The sequence below is a fragment of the Trachypithecus francoisi genome, unplaced genomic scaffold (assembly GCF_009764315.1).
Source record: "Trachypithecus francoisi isolate TF-2019V2 unplaced genomic scaffold, Tfra_2.0 Lachesis_group8, whole genome shotgun sequence".
In the NCBI taxonomy this organism is placed as follows: Eukaryota; Metazoa; Chordata; class Mammalia; order Primates; family Cercopithecidae; genus Trachypithecus; species Trachypithecus francoisi.
In genome coordinates this window covers 68,265,480-68,282,008 of record NW_022681473.1, presented here as the reverse complement: position 1 = coordinate 68,282,008, position 16,529 = coordinate 68,265,480, and the positions used below count along the sequence as shown (strand labels likewise).

The window sequence follows — 16,529 nt, the reverse complement described above, 5'->3', positions numbered from 1 at the left end:
ATTTATTAGAAATTGTTAAAAAAAAAAAAACTCCTATAGATTTTATTCATAGTATTTTAAGTAATTGATGTCTAAAGCGGTAGTATTCAAATCTGACTGGCATTGAGATCACTAATTTTCAAAATACAGAATTAGGCCTTAACTCAGCCATTCTAAATCAAGATTTATGGGGGCCAAGCCAGGATATCTATATTTCTAAAAGCTCTTGGTGATTATTGTGCTAGTTTTTTAAACCCATTACTCTCTAAAGCACTGTTGTGTTTTAACTCCAAAGAGCTTATATTTTAAATAGTCATGGTTAAATGTATAATTTCTACTGCAGCATGGAAGACTAATGAGAAATATTTTTAACTCTGGATACATTCATATCTATCCATTGTCAAGGACATTTATTTATTTTAAGGTAATAACATATTTTCATTAAAACTATTGATAACTTGTGATAGGGATTCCCCCGCATCTATCTTTCTTTCTCTCTCTCTTTCTTTCTTTCTCTCTCTCTCTTTCTTTCTTTTCCTTCCTTCCTTCCTTCCTTTCTTTCTTTTCTTTTCTTTTCTTTTCTTTTTTTCCCTTCCTTCCTTCCTTCCTTCCTTTCTTTTCTTTCCTTTCTTTCTTTCTCTCTGTCTCTCTCTCTTTCTGTCTTTCTGTCTTTCTTGTCTTTCTTTCTGTCTTTCTTTCTTGACAGAGTCTCCCTCTGTCACCCAGGCTGGAGTGCAGTGGTGTAATCTTGGCTCACTGCAGCCTCTGCCTCCCAAGTTCAGGTGATTCTCCTACCTCAGCCTCCTTAGCAGCTGGGATTACGAGCACCCGCCACAAAGCCTGGCTAATTTTTGTATTTTTAGTAGAGAGGGGGTTTCATCATATTGGCCAGGCTGGTCTCAAACTCCTGACCTCAAGCGATCCACCCGCCTTGACCTCCCAAAGTGCTGGGATTACAGGCATGAGCCGCCGTGCTTGTCCTATCCCCTATCTTTTAGATTTTATTCTACTGTTTCTCAGAAGTAGTGGAGATTTTGCCAGTAAATTCTGTACCATATTAGGACAGGATGGTTACTGCATTGACCGTTTTATATTTTGAAGAAGAAAGCCGAGCACAGTGGCTCTCGCCTGTAATTCCAACTGCTTGGGAGACTGAGGCGGGAGGATTGATTGAGACCTGGAGTTTGAGACCCACCTGGGCAACATAGGGAGACTCTTGTCTCTAAAAAAATTTTTTTAGACGGGCATGGTGGTGCATGCCTGTAGTTCCTGCTATTCTGGAGGCTGAGTGGGGAGGATCTCTTGAGCCCTAGAGTTTGAAGCTGCAGTGAGCTATGACTGTATCACTGCACTTCAGCTTGGGTAACAGAGCAAGAATCCTCTCTCTCTCCCTCTCTCTCTCTGTCTCTCTCTGTCTCTCTCTCTCTCTCTCCTTTGTAAAGAACAAGGTAGAATTTTAGAGGAGGGAGACACTGGAGAGATTATATAGTCTCAGGGGTTAGCAAACTTTTGCTGTGAAGGGCAAAGTAGTAAATATTTTAGGTCTGTGGACATACAGTCTCTGTTGCAACTACTAAATTCTGCCAGTATCAGGTAAAAAAAGCCATAGACAATTTATAAATGAAGGGTGTGACTGTGTTCCAATAAAACTATTTACAAAAACAGCAACTTTGCTGACCCTTGATACAGTCCATTCCCGAGAGGGAAAGTGTAACTTGTCTAAGGTTATAAAATTAGAGGCTGGCAGAGAACTCACCATGTGGAATGCTGTTAGCAGTTTTATTTAATCTTCACATAGATGAAAAAATGAAACCTAAGAGGTTAAAGAATTTCTCTAAAGTTAATTAGTGGTACTGGGATTCACACTTAGTTTTTGCTAGACCAAATATCTGCTTTCAGCTACATCATAATGGTTTTCCATGCTCTTCAATGTCTCAGAATGGGAATGCAAAGAAAAGCAAGACATTGTGATTTTTCATTAGTGCTTGGCACATAGCAGGCATTTACATCAGTGAGTGTTAGCAATATCATGGCATGCAGTGGAAGGACTTGAGCTGAACCCTGAAGGAAGGGCTGTATAATTTTGATTCTTTGCAATTTTTTAACATGTATTTCCTTTTGGTCAACAATAATAAAGGATTTTTCTTTATTTATATTTTTCTTATTTCTGATTCTAGTAGCTGCTGCTGGTGGTGACAATGTCAAATAACGGCCTAGACATTCAAGACAAACCCCCGGCCCCTCCGATGAGAAATACCAGCACTATGATTGGAGCTGGCAGCAAAGATACTGGAACCCTAAACCATGGTTCTAAACCTCTGCCTCCAAACCCAGAGGAGAAGAAAAAGAAGGACCGATTTTACCGATCCATCTTACCTGGAGATAAAAGTACAGTATTTGATTTTCTTCTCATCATTTGTATGCTTTAAAAAAATTATTTTGGGTAACCTGGATAAAAGATCGGTCATCTTTGACTTAATTTTCCTTTAATGCCTTTTTTCTGGTTAAATATTTCTCTTTCTTCCTACAGTGGCTGAAACCAAATGGAAAATAGACCTATTTTTATACTGTATTAACTATATCTGAGCAAAACTGTAAGAGAATAATTATGCTCTTGCCAGATTTGGGGCAATCTGAAGTGATTTATTTATTTTTAAGTTCTTAAACTGTTTAGGAAGTCAAAAAATGTAAGAAAAATTGGAATGTCTTTATTTGGAATTTTTTTCCCCCGAATTAGTTTCAATTGGAAATGTTTTCTTTCCAAAATCTTGATTGCCTTTTCTTTATTCCGACTTCCTGGTCCCACTTGCAGGTTTGGGGACTACATATCAGTAAGAATGGCAAGTAACAGCTGAGAAAAGGATGCAGAGATAACTAGCATTCAGCATGAGTTTACTATGAATAAATTATCCTGGGCAGCCTCATTTCCTTTTTATTGATAAAACTTCTGTTAATAGAGAGTAATCATAGGATGAATAGTGTTGATTTTAATGCTGTTAATTTAACAGTGTATATGAAAAAGTCGCCAAGATCCTTGTAGACAAGGTTGTAAAATAAAGGTTTTGGTGTCCACAACAGAAGATCGCTTTTGTTTGATACCAAAAATGTTGACTTAAGTGGCTGTTGCTCTGAAGTAAAGTTCTCCGTATGTTTATGGGCCCTGTTCTTATAGCGTGCTAAAGATACTGGCTTTCTGTGTGTAAGTAGTTATCATGAGCTTCTAGTTTAGATGTAGCTGGGTCACCACTTACCAGCTTTCTCATCTTAGGCATGTCAGTTAACTGCTTTGACCTTTATTTAGTTTCCTATTTCAGAAGTGAGATATCTCACAGGGTAGTTGTGAAGACTACATACAAAGTTCCTAATAGAGTAACTTCCACGCAGAAGGTACTTAAATGTTAGTTCTCTGTCTCTTTACTCCTTTGTCTCTGTCTCTTTACTCCTTTGTCGATGAATAGAAACTGGGAGGCATAGCTAGTAGACTACATGGTAAAATTAGAGCTGAGATTCTGAAACAGTAGGGCAGATACAACAAGCACAATGGTGGATTGCAGAAAATATCTCATGTTGTAGAAAAAATATAATTGCCTAACTGCAGATCAGGGGAGATGGTAGATGGTAGTGTCATTAGCCAAACAGGAAACACAGAAAGAAGGAACAAATTGGGAGTGTTGGTGATTGGAGAGCAGGGAAGTTGATGATTTCGGACATAGCTTTTATATATAGATATGTCTTATGAGCAGACTTCATGTATTGTAATGTTGTACAAGTGAAATGAGACATAATAAGGACTTTTAATGAGTACGTTGGGCTTATATCTTTTTGTGTATGAATCCTTCTACTCCACCTTCCCTTCCCTGTGGGTTTGGGGGGTTTGGGTAGAAAAGAAGGCACAGGGGCTCATGCCTGTAATCCCAGCACTTTGGGAGGCCGAGGTGGGAGGATCGCTTGAGCTCAGGAGTTTGAGATCAGCCTGGGCAAAATAGCAAGACCTTGTCTCTACTAAAAAAAAAAAAAAAAAGATCAGGCATGGTGGTGTGTGCCTGTAGTAACAGCTGCTTGGGAGGCTGAGACAGGAGGATTGCTTGAACCTGGGAATTTGAAGCTGCAGTGAGCTATGATCATGCCACTGCACTCCAGCCTGGGTGACAGAGTGAGATCCTGTCTTAAAAAAAAAATAAAATAGGCCGGGCGTGGTGGCTCACGCCTGTAATCCCAGCACTTTGGGAGGCTTAGGTGGGTGGATTACCTGAAGTCAGGAGTTCAAGATCAGCCTGGCTAACATGGTGCAACCCCATCTCTATTAAAATACAAAAAATTAGCCAGGCGTGGTGGTGGGCGCCTGTAATCCCAGCTAGTCAGGAGGCTGAGGCCAGGATTATCACTTGAACCCAGAGGCAGAGGTTGCAGTGAGCTAAGGTCACGCCATTGCACTTCAGCCTAGGCAACAAGAGTTAAACTCCATCTCAAAAAAATAAATAAATAAAATAAAAGATATGGATAAGTTGCTTAACTTTGATTTCCTGACTAATTCATTCATATAGTAACTGCCAACTTCCTTGGTACAAGGGCTGTGATCTGAGGCAGTGTTAAATGCCCTGCAATCTTCTTCCACATATATAGCCACTTTCTTTATCCCTCAATTTAGATGTGTATTTATTTTTAATATTGTATCTTATCAACCGGTATTCTTGATCTCTATAAATAAATTGGCTTTCAGCCCAAGTGTCTACATGTAGTAAAAGAGAACTTTTTAAATTAAAAAGTTTAAATTGTTCTTGCTGACTCAAACTAGAAAGGTAATAAAATTCTCATCCAGTAGGCATCATCAAAACTAAAAACATTTATGTTTCAAAGGGCATCATCCAGAAAGCAAAAAGGTAACCCACAGTAGGGAGAAAATTTTCCCAAATTACATATTTTATAATAGACGTGTATCTAAAATATGTGAAGAAGAACTATTGCAAGTCAACAACCAAAAGACAAATAATTTTAAAATGGGCAAAATATATAAATAGACATATCTCCAAAGAACATATACAAATGGCCAAGAAGCACATGAAAGGATGCTCAAATCATTAGCCATCAGGGAAATGCAAATCAAAACCACAATGAGATACCATTTTATACTCACTAGGATGGCTATAATAAAAAAGATAATAACAAGTGTTAGTGAGGATGTGGAGAAATTGCAACCCTCATAATTGCTGGTGGGAATGTAAAATGGTGCAACCCCTGTGGAAAACAGTCTGGCAGTTCCTCAAAAGGTTAAACATAGAGTTACCAGCAGTACATGAATGTTTATAGCAGCATTCATAATATCCAAAAAGTGGAAACAACCCAAATACCCCATCAGCTGATGAATAGTTAAATAATAAAATGTGGAATAGCCATACGATGAAATATTTGGTAACAGACATGAAGTTCTGTTCCATGCCATGACATGGATGAACCTTGAATGCTGTGTTAAGTGAAAGAAGCCAGTTAAAAGGATCACATGTAATATGATTTTATTTGTAGGAAATGTCCAGCGTTGGTAAATTCATAGATAGAAAGTAGATTAGTGGTTGCCTAGGGCTGCAGAGAGGGAGAGGCAATTAAAACTAGATGATTACTAAGAGGGGTAGAGTTTCTTTTTGTAGTGATGAAGTGTTCTAAAATTGATTTTGGTGATACCTGTCCAGCTCTCTGAATATATTAAAAGCCATTGAATTTTACACTATATGGGTGAATTGTTTGGTAAGTGAATTATCTCTCAATAAAGCTGATTTTTAAAAAAGAAGATTCCTGTCTGAAACAGCAGATGGAAGCAGAGCCTTCGGACATCATTGGGACCTGAAGGGACAATCTTATGTGCTAAATGGGAAAGTGGGGGTCTAGATATTGGGATTATAGTCTTGGTTCTTCCAATAAATTGGCTGGCTGATTTGGGTCAATTATTTCTCTGTAGACGTCAGTGCCTTCATCTAGAAAAGGAGAGAGAGCAGTAGGCATGTACAGTTTCTTTTAGCTTTAGAATCCTATAATTACATAAATGAGAGATTGCAAAGGCGTGGTTAGATCAGGCTTGTCTATATAGGTGAAAAGAAACTAGGCCATTGTAAAGTACTTTATTCAGTGATACAGCTGTAGAAAATACTAGCTGAGTAACCCTAGGCTAAATCTGATCTGAAAATACATCTCATAACCTCAAGATCAAAACTGCATCTCTGTAGGTTGAGGGCATAGAGGTAGGAAACATACAGAGTTATAAGAATTTCTTGCAAAATGATCTAACAATCTTTCATCCTTTGGGTATAGATTTCCTATATTTGCCCTGGGCACATAGGTTTCATCCCTTTGCTTTAAGACCCTTGATGGCTATAATTAATGCATACATCAAAATGAAAGAAGTCTGAGGTGTTTTTCTTTTGTTTGAAACCTTTGATCAACCAGTAAGCCTCTCAACTTAGTCCTAGAAGGATACACAGCAGTGTTGGTAGTCTTTGAAGTGGTATGCCCTTCATGTAGTATTTGAGCATTTATACCAGCTGCATAGAGTTATGTCTAGAACTGGACTTATAACACAGATTGAGTCCAGCCACTGGCATTTGTTAACTCTGATTTATTTTTTAAATTTCATTTCAATATCCTCACTTCCCATTCACCCTATATCATTAGAAGGCTTTTGTCATTTGACATAGTAGATATAAAAGCATTTTCTAAACTAAAATGTAATACAAATAGGAGATTTGTTTTTTAAAAATGGAAACCTCATTTATTGTTTTATTTGATACCTACATCAACTCATTTTTAGTTGGGGAGGCTAAGGCTTAGAGAAAAGTAAGTTGCTCAAGGTCTCACAAGTGGCAAGTGGGAGGGCTGAGTATGGAACTAAGTCTTCCTAAATTATCTGTTCCATTGTAACATAACTGTTTCTCTTAGTTCTCAACCCTTATGGTGCTTTTAAAAAATACAGGGCAGGGTGCAGTGGCTCACTCCTGTGATCCCGGTTTGGGAGGCCGAGGCGGGCAGATCACTTGAGGTCAGGAGTTCTAGACCAACCTGGCCAACATGGCGAAACCCTGTCTCTACTAAAAATACAAAAATTAGCTGGTTGTGGTGGTGGGCACCTGTAATCCCAACTACTCAGGAGGCTGAGGCAGGAGAATCGTTTGAATCTGGGAGGCAGAGGTTGCAATGAGCCAAGATCATGCCACTGCACTCCAGCCTGGGTAACAGAGTGAAACTCCTTTACAAAAAAAAAAAAAGTTGGCGGGGCGTGGTGGCCCACACCTGTAACCCCAGCACTTTGGGAGGCCAAGGCAGGCGGATCACTTGAGGTCAGGAGTTCGAGACCAGCCTGGCCAACATGGTGAAACCCTGTCTCTGCTAAAACTAAAAAAATTAGCTGGACGCGGTAGTGGGCTCCTGTAATTCCAGCTACTCAGGAGGCTGAGGCGGGAGAATTGCTTGAACCCGGGAGGCAGAGGTCACAGTGAGCTGAGATCACACCACTGTATTCCAGCATGGGTGACAGAGCAAAATTCTGTCTCAAAAATAAATAAATAATTAATTAATTAATACTGATACCTGGATTCCATCCAGACTTTTGGAGTCAGAATCTCTAGAGGAGTTGTTTTGGGTCTGTAGAGAGATTTTTGGGAGATGAGAAAGAAGAATGATCTGTGGGCTGCAGTAATGGTTGAGGTTTGAGCTGCCAGAGGGTAGAATGTCTTTGGGCATTACCTAATGCTGACCTGTCTAGCATGGCCTCAGTATGTGCCTGGGGGATGCATAAATGATTGGAAAGAGAAGCTGTAATTGAGGGCCTGTAATAGGTGATGCTGAGTTGCAGAATTCCATGTGGGAAAGCCTGGTTCCTGTGGTTAGGATCTGGAGCCTTTGGTTTATTCTAAGAAGTCTTTCAGCATTTAGTTTGAAATCTTTTTCTGGCTGCATTTTCACAAGCAAAGTGGAATTCTCTGAGCTTGGGAAGAGTTTAGCAAAGTTAATTTTAACATTGGACTATGTCAGTGTTTATCTCTCCAAGTTTGGAACATTTTACTGCCTTGAGCTCAGATTAGCTCAGTGGAGCCAATGAGAGGTGCTGCTTAAAAATAATTTTTTAAAAAAAGGCCAGTGATTTGTGCTAAAACTTTGATGGCTATACTGAGACAATGGGATTTTGCAGTGTCAGCCTCATTTCCCATGCTATCAGAAGGCCAAGTGGTCTAGGTCAAAGATAGGGTTAAAATTGGGATGGGTGAGGTTGGAAGCTTGTTTTCACACTTTATTTTCTCAATCCCAAGATCTCTAGATACATGAAATCAAGATGATTCTTTCCTCTTTCTCACCTCAACCACAGTTTCTCTGTCTTAATGAATGGGCTGAGAAATGTACCAGTTTTTGTTTTTTTTTTTTGAGACGGAGTCTCGCTCTGTCGCCCAGGCTGGAGTGCTGTGGCCGGATCTCAGTTCCCTGCAAGCTCCGCCTCCCGGGTTCACGCCATTCTCCTGCCTCAGCCTCCCGAGTAGCTGGGACTACAGGCACCCGCCACCTCGCCCGGCTAATTTTTTATATTTTTTAGTAGAGACGGGGTTTCACCGTGTTAGCCAGGATGGTCTCGATCTCCTGACCTTGTGATCCGCCCATCTGGGCCTCCCAAAGTGCTGGGATTACAGGCTTGAGCCACCGCGCCCGGCCCGTACCACTTTTTTATATTAATGACAACTTATGTTTGTAAAGTTCTTTAGTTTACAAAGCACATATATTTTCTGTAACTTAAAGAATTTTTCTTTTTTTTTTTGAGACAGAGTCTCACTCTGTCAACCAGGCTAGAGTGCGGTGATGGGGTCTCAGCTCACTGGAACCTCCGCCTCCTGGGTTCAAGCAATTCTCCCTGCCTCAGCCTCTCAAGTAGCTGGGATTACAGGCACCTGCCACCACGCCTGGCTAATTTCTGTATTTTTTAGTAGATGCGGGGTTTTACCTTGTTGGCCAGGCTGGTCTTGAACTCCTGTCCTCAGGTGATTCGCCCGCCACGGCCGCCCAAAGTGCTGGGATTAGAGGCATGGGCCACCGCGCCCAGCCAAGAATTCTTAACATAGTTGTAGAAATCCTTGTTTAGATATAAGTCTTCTGTCAGTTATATATGTTACAAATATCTTCTACTGTGCTTTTAGCTTTTATTAGATTAAGTAAATTCCCCTGTAATCTTAGACAGATGCTTGGCATGATGCGAGATAGAATTTTAGTATGGTCAAATTTATTAGTTATTTCCTTTCTAATGTTTTGTGGTTCTATTTTGAAATATTTAGCTACTCAGAGACATGATTTTTCTATTGAGTTTTCTGTATTCATGTACATGAGCACATTATTTGTATATTGTAATAGTTTTTTTTCTTTCTTTCTTTGTAATCCTCCTTTTACTTCTTTTTCTTGCCTAATTGCACTGGTTAATACCTTCAGTACTATGATGAATAGAAGTGGTGATGAGGAATACCCTTCTCTTGTTTTTAATCTCAGGAAAAGCTTTCAGCATTTTAGAATTAAGTATGATGTTTTTTCCAGAGTTTTTGGTAATTACCTTCTATAAGATTAAGTAAATTCCCTTATAATACTAGTTTGCTAAGAGTTTCTAATCACGATTGATATCATATTTCAGCAAATGCTTTTTCTGCATTAATTGAATTGATTATATAGATTTTCTTCTTTATTTTCTTAATGTAGTAAATTACATTCACTTTTTTAAAAAAAATTGAGATATAACTCGCATGCCATACAAGTCACCATCTTAAAATGTACAATTCTGTGGTTTTTGGTATATTCATAAGATCGTACAACCATTACAACTAACTTCAATACATTTTCATCACTCCAGAAAAAAAAACCCATACTCATTGCAGTCATTCCTCATTTCTCCCTTCTCCCCTGGCAACCACTAATCTACTCTCTGTCTATGGATTTGCCTATTCTGGACATTTCATATAAATGGAATTACACAGTATATGGCCCTTTGTGACTGGCTTCTTTCACTTAGCATGATGTTTTCAAGGTTCATCCATGTTGTAGCATGGATCGGGACTTCATTTCTCTTTATGGCTGAATAATAGTATATGAATGTACTACATTTTATCTATTCATCACTTGAGAGACATTTGGGTTGCCTTCACTTTTTGACTGTTATGAATAAGCTGCTATGAACATTCACATACAAGTTTTTGTGTAGACATGAGTTTTCACCAGATTCCTGCAGACATACTTCTAGTCATCATAAAAAATTTGCTTCTGCAGCAGTAGTCCCAGGGATACTATAACCCTGGGATATGGGACCATCAGGATCCTGGGTTTGCTTTATTTTCTCCATTGTGTCTTCCCTCAGTTTGAAGTTCATAGTGCCTTCCTGCCTGCAATCATGTGCTTTGTGAATCTGGTAAGATTTATGAAATTTGGTTGACTTGCTGAACAGGTGGAAAGAAGGAAGAAAGATCACACTGTTTACTTCTCTTGGCCTCTGCTTATTCTGTTTCTTTTGGAAATGCCCTTTCCCATCTCAGTCTGGCTAACCCCTGTTCATCCTTTATGACTTCTTTCAGGTATTATCTTCTCCAAAAAGGTGGTTGATTACTTACCTTCATCTGCACACAGACCATGCACCATTGTCCTATTTTGCAGATTGAAGGCTTGAAACTCAGACTTTTCCAGGGTCACCCAGTGAGTTACTGGCAAACATAATACTGAATCCTTCCTCTGAGATTCTTTCCACTAACAGAAATTTCTTTTAATTCCTTGACCTCAGCTGTTTAGCTCCTGGGTTTGTGGTGATGAGCCAGTGAGACAATGACTGGCAGAGCTTGGTGAAGGGCTGTACACAGGTGAAGGGGATGATTGTTACTTCCCAGAAGGGATTAATTGGGTTCCGGGTGGCTCTAGGACTGTATGACTTCTCCATTTCTCTTCTGTATTCCTGCCTCTTGAATCCTGTTTTCTGCTGGTGATCCCCAACTGGTGAATACTCAGTCTAAATATTACACAGTACCAGGCTGGGCACGGTGGCTCATGCCTGTAATACCGGCACTTTGGGAGGCCAAGGTGGGTGGATCACCCGAGGTCAGAAGTTCGAGACTGGTAAACATGGTGAAACCCTGTCTCTACTAAAAATACAACAAGTAGCCAGGTGTGGTGGTGGGTGCCTGTAATCTCAGCTACTTGAGAGGCTGAGGCAGGGAGAAATTGCTTGAACCGGGGAGGTGGAGATTACACTGAGCCGAGATCATGCCATTGCACTCCATCCAGCCTGGGCAACAAGTCTGAAAAAAAAAAAATTACACAGTACCCAAGCTAAATCCTGCCCCCTAGATTTCCCCATTCCTTTTACTTCTCTCCTCTCCCACTTCAGCCAAGTCATTGCTATTTTTTTACTCCACTATGTTAAACTGTTATTTCAGTTAGTAGTTGATTCCAGTCAAATCTCAGTAGGGATTGGGGTATAATAAGGAGTGAAAGACTTGATCAGGTGGACTTACAGTCATGTGCTCTGTGAATCAGGACAAGTCAACTTACTTCCCTGGGCCTCTTTCCTCGGGGAATGGGATTACATGGTCTCTAGAATCACTCCCTAATACTTTATTTATTTTTTGATACACAGTCTCACTCTGTCACCCAGGCTGGAGTGCATTGGCACAATTTCAGCTCACTTCAACCTCTGCCTCCCGGTTCAAGCTATTCTCGTGCTTTACCCTCCTGAGTAGCTAGGATTATACGCACGTGCCACCACGCCCAGCTAATTTTTGTATTTTTAGTAGAGATGGAGTTTTGTCATGTTGGCCAGGCCGGTCTTGAACTCCTGATCTCAAGTGATCTGCCTGCCTCAGCCTCCCAAAGTGCTGGGATTACAGGCGTGAGCCACTGCGCCTGGCCATTCCCTAGTAGAGTGTTCTTCAATCCAGTAAGCCATGTGCTGGATTGAAATTCAGAAGTATAGTGATTGTAATTGGAGTGGTAATTTTGGTCCTCAAGAAGCTTACATTTTGGATTTTTAAACTGGCAAGGAATCATATAAGACAGGAAATGACTAGATGCTTGGTGGTGTAGCAGACTCAGTGTCTTGAGAATTAACAGGAAGAAGAAAGGTCAGGAAATCCTTCCTGGAAAAAGTGGGACCTGAGCCAGTCTTTAAAAGATGGCTGAGATAGGGAGAAGGAGAAGAGAGCATTCCAAACAAGGAGAAGAAAAAGCGAGCAAAAACTTGGAGGTGGGAACGTATGAGGTATATTCAAAGGTTGCAGGGTAAAGAGTGCTCAGTAGCAGCAGAGCTGACTTTAGCATTACCCTGTATGTTCATGTATTAAATGATTCCATTTCCCTGGAACTCTTTTCTGTAAACTACTTGTGCTTTGAGCTAACTTTCTTTTTGGGCCTCCTTTACCAAAGTTTCTTCTGCATTTGACAGTTCATGCCTGTGATGTATTATATGGTATATCAATTATATGTAATAGAAATAATGTATAAACATGCATATATATAAAAAATAAAAAATGAAATAAAACACAAATATAATTGTACTTCCCTAAGTGACTAGATCAGAGGGAATTTAGAAACAGAAAGTAGTTCCAAAGCCCTGCCACATGTTCCAGTGCATTCTGGCTATGAGAAAGACAGATGGGCTTATGTCATAAAGGACTGCTTGACTTGGGGCCCTGGTATACCCCTTAGCCTTCTCTTTCTCAAAGCAGCTGCTTCTGAGAGGGAAATTGCCAAGTACATAAATAGCTTAAACCCTAGCACTTGGCATGTAGGCAAATGGTTCTCATTAAGATACTGAAGAATGAACCTTTGGAATCAGACCTGGGTTCAAATCCCAGCTCTCAGTAGCTGTATGAGTAAATTATTCAGTTTCCTCGTCTGTAAAATGACAGTAGTAGTATTTATCTCATAGGATTGTAAGAATGACGGTAGTAATATCTATCTCGTAGGATTGTAAGAATGAAGAAAAATACTATATTGACATCATTTTTGTATATATAGCAAGTTCTTTATGTCATTTCTTCTTATTACACTGAAGTATGTTTTCTTGATTCAACTTGAAATGTTTTAGGGGAGGTAAAATAGAATGTAAAGAACCTTGGCTTTGATGCCAGACTTTTTGGATTTTAATTACTTAATGATTGTAGGCAAGTCTGTTCCCAAATTTTCTAATCTGCAAGTAAAACTTGCCTCAGGATTGTGGTGATTGTATTACATGATATGTATGAAATACCTATTTAAAACTATGGAATGCCGTCTCAGGAAGGAATCTTAACTGCAGAGCTTTGAGAAGGCATAGCTTCTTGTTTTCATAGACTCACAGAATGTAGACGCTTGAGGGACCCTTAAGATCATCTAGCTCATACTCGCCCTTGTTTAGATGAGACAGCAGAGATCCTGGTCTCTCTCTCTACACACACACACACACACGCGCGCGCATTATTATAAGGTAGAGGTGAAACTGGCTTGAACTCTAGACCTTTTTGTGTTTTCCTTCTCATTTTGCTACCTTTTATCAGGGTTATGCTGGGTCTGTGGAGGTCAGAATTTCTTTTGGTTAGTGTATTGAGCTCCCAGACAACAGGATTTTAAAATAAGGTTCACAGGTGCTGGGGAACAAGTGTTTTGAAAGTCAGGCCAGAGCTGCTGAAAGGAACGTTTATTCCTGCCCTGGAGAGAATTTTTGTGTCTCCACAAAAATTCCTTAAACTCCTTGCCCAGTTGAGGTAAATATCTGGTCATTTTTTCCTTTCTTCACTTACTGTCTGAGCACCTACTTTGTGCCAGGTGTGTGCTAGCCTCTGGGAAGCTGTGATTAATTTGACATGGCCCCTGCACTTAGAATTCAGTCTGGTATGGAAGATAAACACTTATAGTAGTCAATTACTATTACATATATTGGGTGCTATAGGAACAGAGAGGGTAAAGAACCACCCAGCCTAGAGATCAAGGAGGGCTTCACAAAAAAGAAGACTTACCCTATATCAACTGGGTAGTTACTGGTAAAACCAGGACTGTTAACTCTGACACACATTCTTTTTGCCTCTCCTTTTATTTTATTTTATTTTATTTTATTTTATTTTATTTTGAGACAGGGCCTCACTCTGTCACCCAGGCTAGAATGCAATGGCATGATCTTGGCTCACTGCAACCTCTACATCATGGGCTCAAATGATCCTCTTGCCTCAGCTTCACAAGTAGCTGCCACTACAGGCGTGCACCACCATGTCCAGCTAATTTTTGTATTTTTTGTAGAGACAGGGTTTTGCCATGTTGCTTAGGCTGCTCTTGAACTCCTAGACTCAAGAGATCTGCCTGCCTTGGCCTCCCAAAGGGCTGGGATTACAGGCATGAGCCACCATCTTACTTTAGTTCAACAAGAAATTAAGTCTTTAAACATGCATTGAGTATCTGCTCCAATCCAGGTCCGTAATTGGGGTCTTCAACATATGTGAAATATTAATAGATAGACTTTGCCCTCTCAAGGAAACTACAGCGCAATAAAGAGCTAAAATAAGCCTAAAAACAATAATGTTCCTATTTTTTATTTCCTTTTCCCTGTTTCTCTTGCAGCAAATAAAAAGAAAGAGAAAGAGCGGCCAGAGATTTCTCTCCCTTCAGATTTTGAACACACAATTCATGTTGGTTTTGATGCTGTCACAGGGGAGTTTACGGTAAGTCCTGGGTCACAGAAAGGTCTTTAGTCTTTTAGAGCTCTGGCTGTGCACTGTTAGATTTAACCCTTTCTCATCTTCCTGGTGCTTCTATCTTTGCCTGAGACCCTGATTACAATTTTCTCACATTCATCAGTGGGACACTTGCATCGCTAAAATTGTATCCAGAGAAGCCTTTCCATCTCCATTCCTTAAATAGTAAACCTCTGTTAAGTGGTAGGCTTGGTAGCAGGCTCTGTGTGGGGCACTGATCATGTAGAAACAACATCCTATCCTACCATCCTGGAGGTATAGCCTGGTGAAGGAGCAGACATCTTAAGAAATGACTAATACAATGAGAAAGATATTATAATAGAGGCTTATGTAAACTCTGAGGGTATAGAGAGAAAGGAATGACTAACAAATGCATCTTTTGCTGCTAGCAAGTGTCAGAGTTAGCTCTGATGTTCTTTCAGGGTCTGCTGTGACTGTGCCTTCCTGTTAGTCTTGTATGTCTCTCTTATAGGGAATGCCAGAGCAGTGGGCCCGCTTGCTTCAGACATCAAATATCACTAAGTCGGAGCAGAAGAAAAACCCGCAGGCTGTTCTGGATGTGTTGGAGTTTTACAACTCAAAGAAGACATCCAACAGCCAGAAATACATGAGCTTTACAGGTATGAAAACTGTGTCCAGGGCAGTCTCAGCAAGAGATGGTTTTAATCTGGATGGGAAAACTCACATGCCTATTGGTCTGGGATGAGAGAACAAAGTAGTTGAAAGAGTGGAAGTGGCACTTTAACTAATGTGGAATTTTGGAATTTGACAGCCAAGATGATGGACTTTGCATCAAACTTGAGTCTTCACTCTGACACTGCACATGTTTTTTAAAAAATAGTATGGTACTATATAGAGAGAACACAGATTTTGTGCTAGAAGGTCTAGATTCTGACCCTTACTAGATTCTAACAGTCGCTTCATTTCTTTGCACCTCAAAATGGGAATAATTCCTATCTCAAGCGGCTGTAGTGAGAAATGATTGGGCACAGTGCCTCACGCCTGTAATCCCAACACTTTGGGAGGCCGAGGCAAGAAGATCTCTTGAGGTCAGAAGTTCGAGACCAGCCTGGGCAACATGGCAAAACCCTGTCTCTACAAAAAATATAAAAATTAGCCAGGTGTGGTGGTGCATCCCTATGGTCCCAGCTACTTGGGAAGCTGAGGTGAAGGGATCACTTGAGCCTGGGAGGTGGAGGTTGCAGTGAGCAAGGATCACGCCACTGCACTCTAGCCTGGGCAACAGATTGAGACCCTGTCTCAAAAAAAAAGAGGTTGTAGTGAGAAATAAGTGAGCTGACAGATGTGAAAGTTCTTTATAAGTTGTAAAACATCACCATAGAAATGTAGCTATCATTATCATCGTTATTGTTAATATTATTATTAGTTATTTAATAACACTAATGTATGTCTTCCTCAGGGAACTAATTTTTATTAGTTAAATTAAAAACAGGCCATTAAATAATAAATTTCTTTAGATGTACCCTTGGTAGAAGGGACTATATTTTTCAGAGTGTTTTTAATAGCAGAATTGGGATTAGAACCCAGGTCTCCTAATTCCTATACCTTCACCTTTTGAATTTACTGCTTGCCCCTAATAATGTTATTTGGAGGCTCTCCTTCCACAGAGGACCAACTTTCCCTTGTTTTGCAGGTGTGAGAGCCAAAGAAGGCCTTTCTAATATGTTAAATTAATAGTGGGCTAATCTTTTAATTTCCAGGCTCTTTACTCATGTTGCCTCCTTCAAATGGCAGTATTGTTGGGAAGGTGAGAACCAGGATGAACTAGGGAATTTGAAGGATGCTTTCCCCAGCCAGTATCTGGCTTGTTTCAAG

The 16,529-nt window shown here is 40.1% G+C and overlaps 1 protein-coding gene across 10 annotated transcripts in view; it reads left to right on the top strand.

Annotated features, from left to right (window-relative positions):
- Positions 1 to 16,529, top strand: part of PAK1 (p21 (RAC1) activated kinase 1) — a 148,958-nt gene that overhangs the window by 79,637 nt on the left and 52,792 nt on the right. For 6 of the 10 annotated variants that reach the window (XM_033207736.1, XM_033207737.1, XM_033207742.1 and 3 more), the window contains 3 exons: positions 2,160 to 2,367; positions 14,560 to 14,660; positions 15,166 to 15,313. In XM_033207736.1, coding sequence (XP_033063627.1) covers positions 2,178 to 2,367; positions 14,560 to 14,660; positions 15,166 to 15,313 — 439 coding nt within the window. In that variant the 5' untranslated portion in view covers positions 2,160 to 2,177. Of the gene's footprint in view, positions 1 to 2,156; positions 2,368 to 14,559; positions 14,661 to 15,165; positions 15,314 to 16,529 lie in introns of those variants that run through there. The other 4 variants (XM_033207734.1, XM_033207735.1, XM_033207740.1 and 1 more) reach the window with 1 other exon arrangement.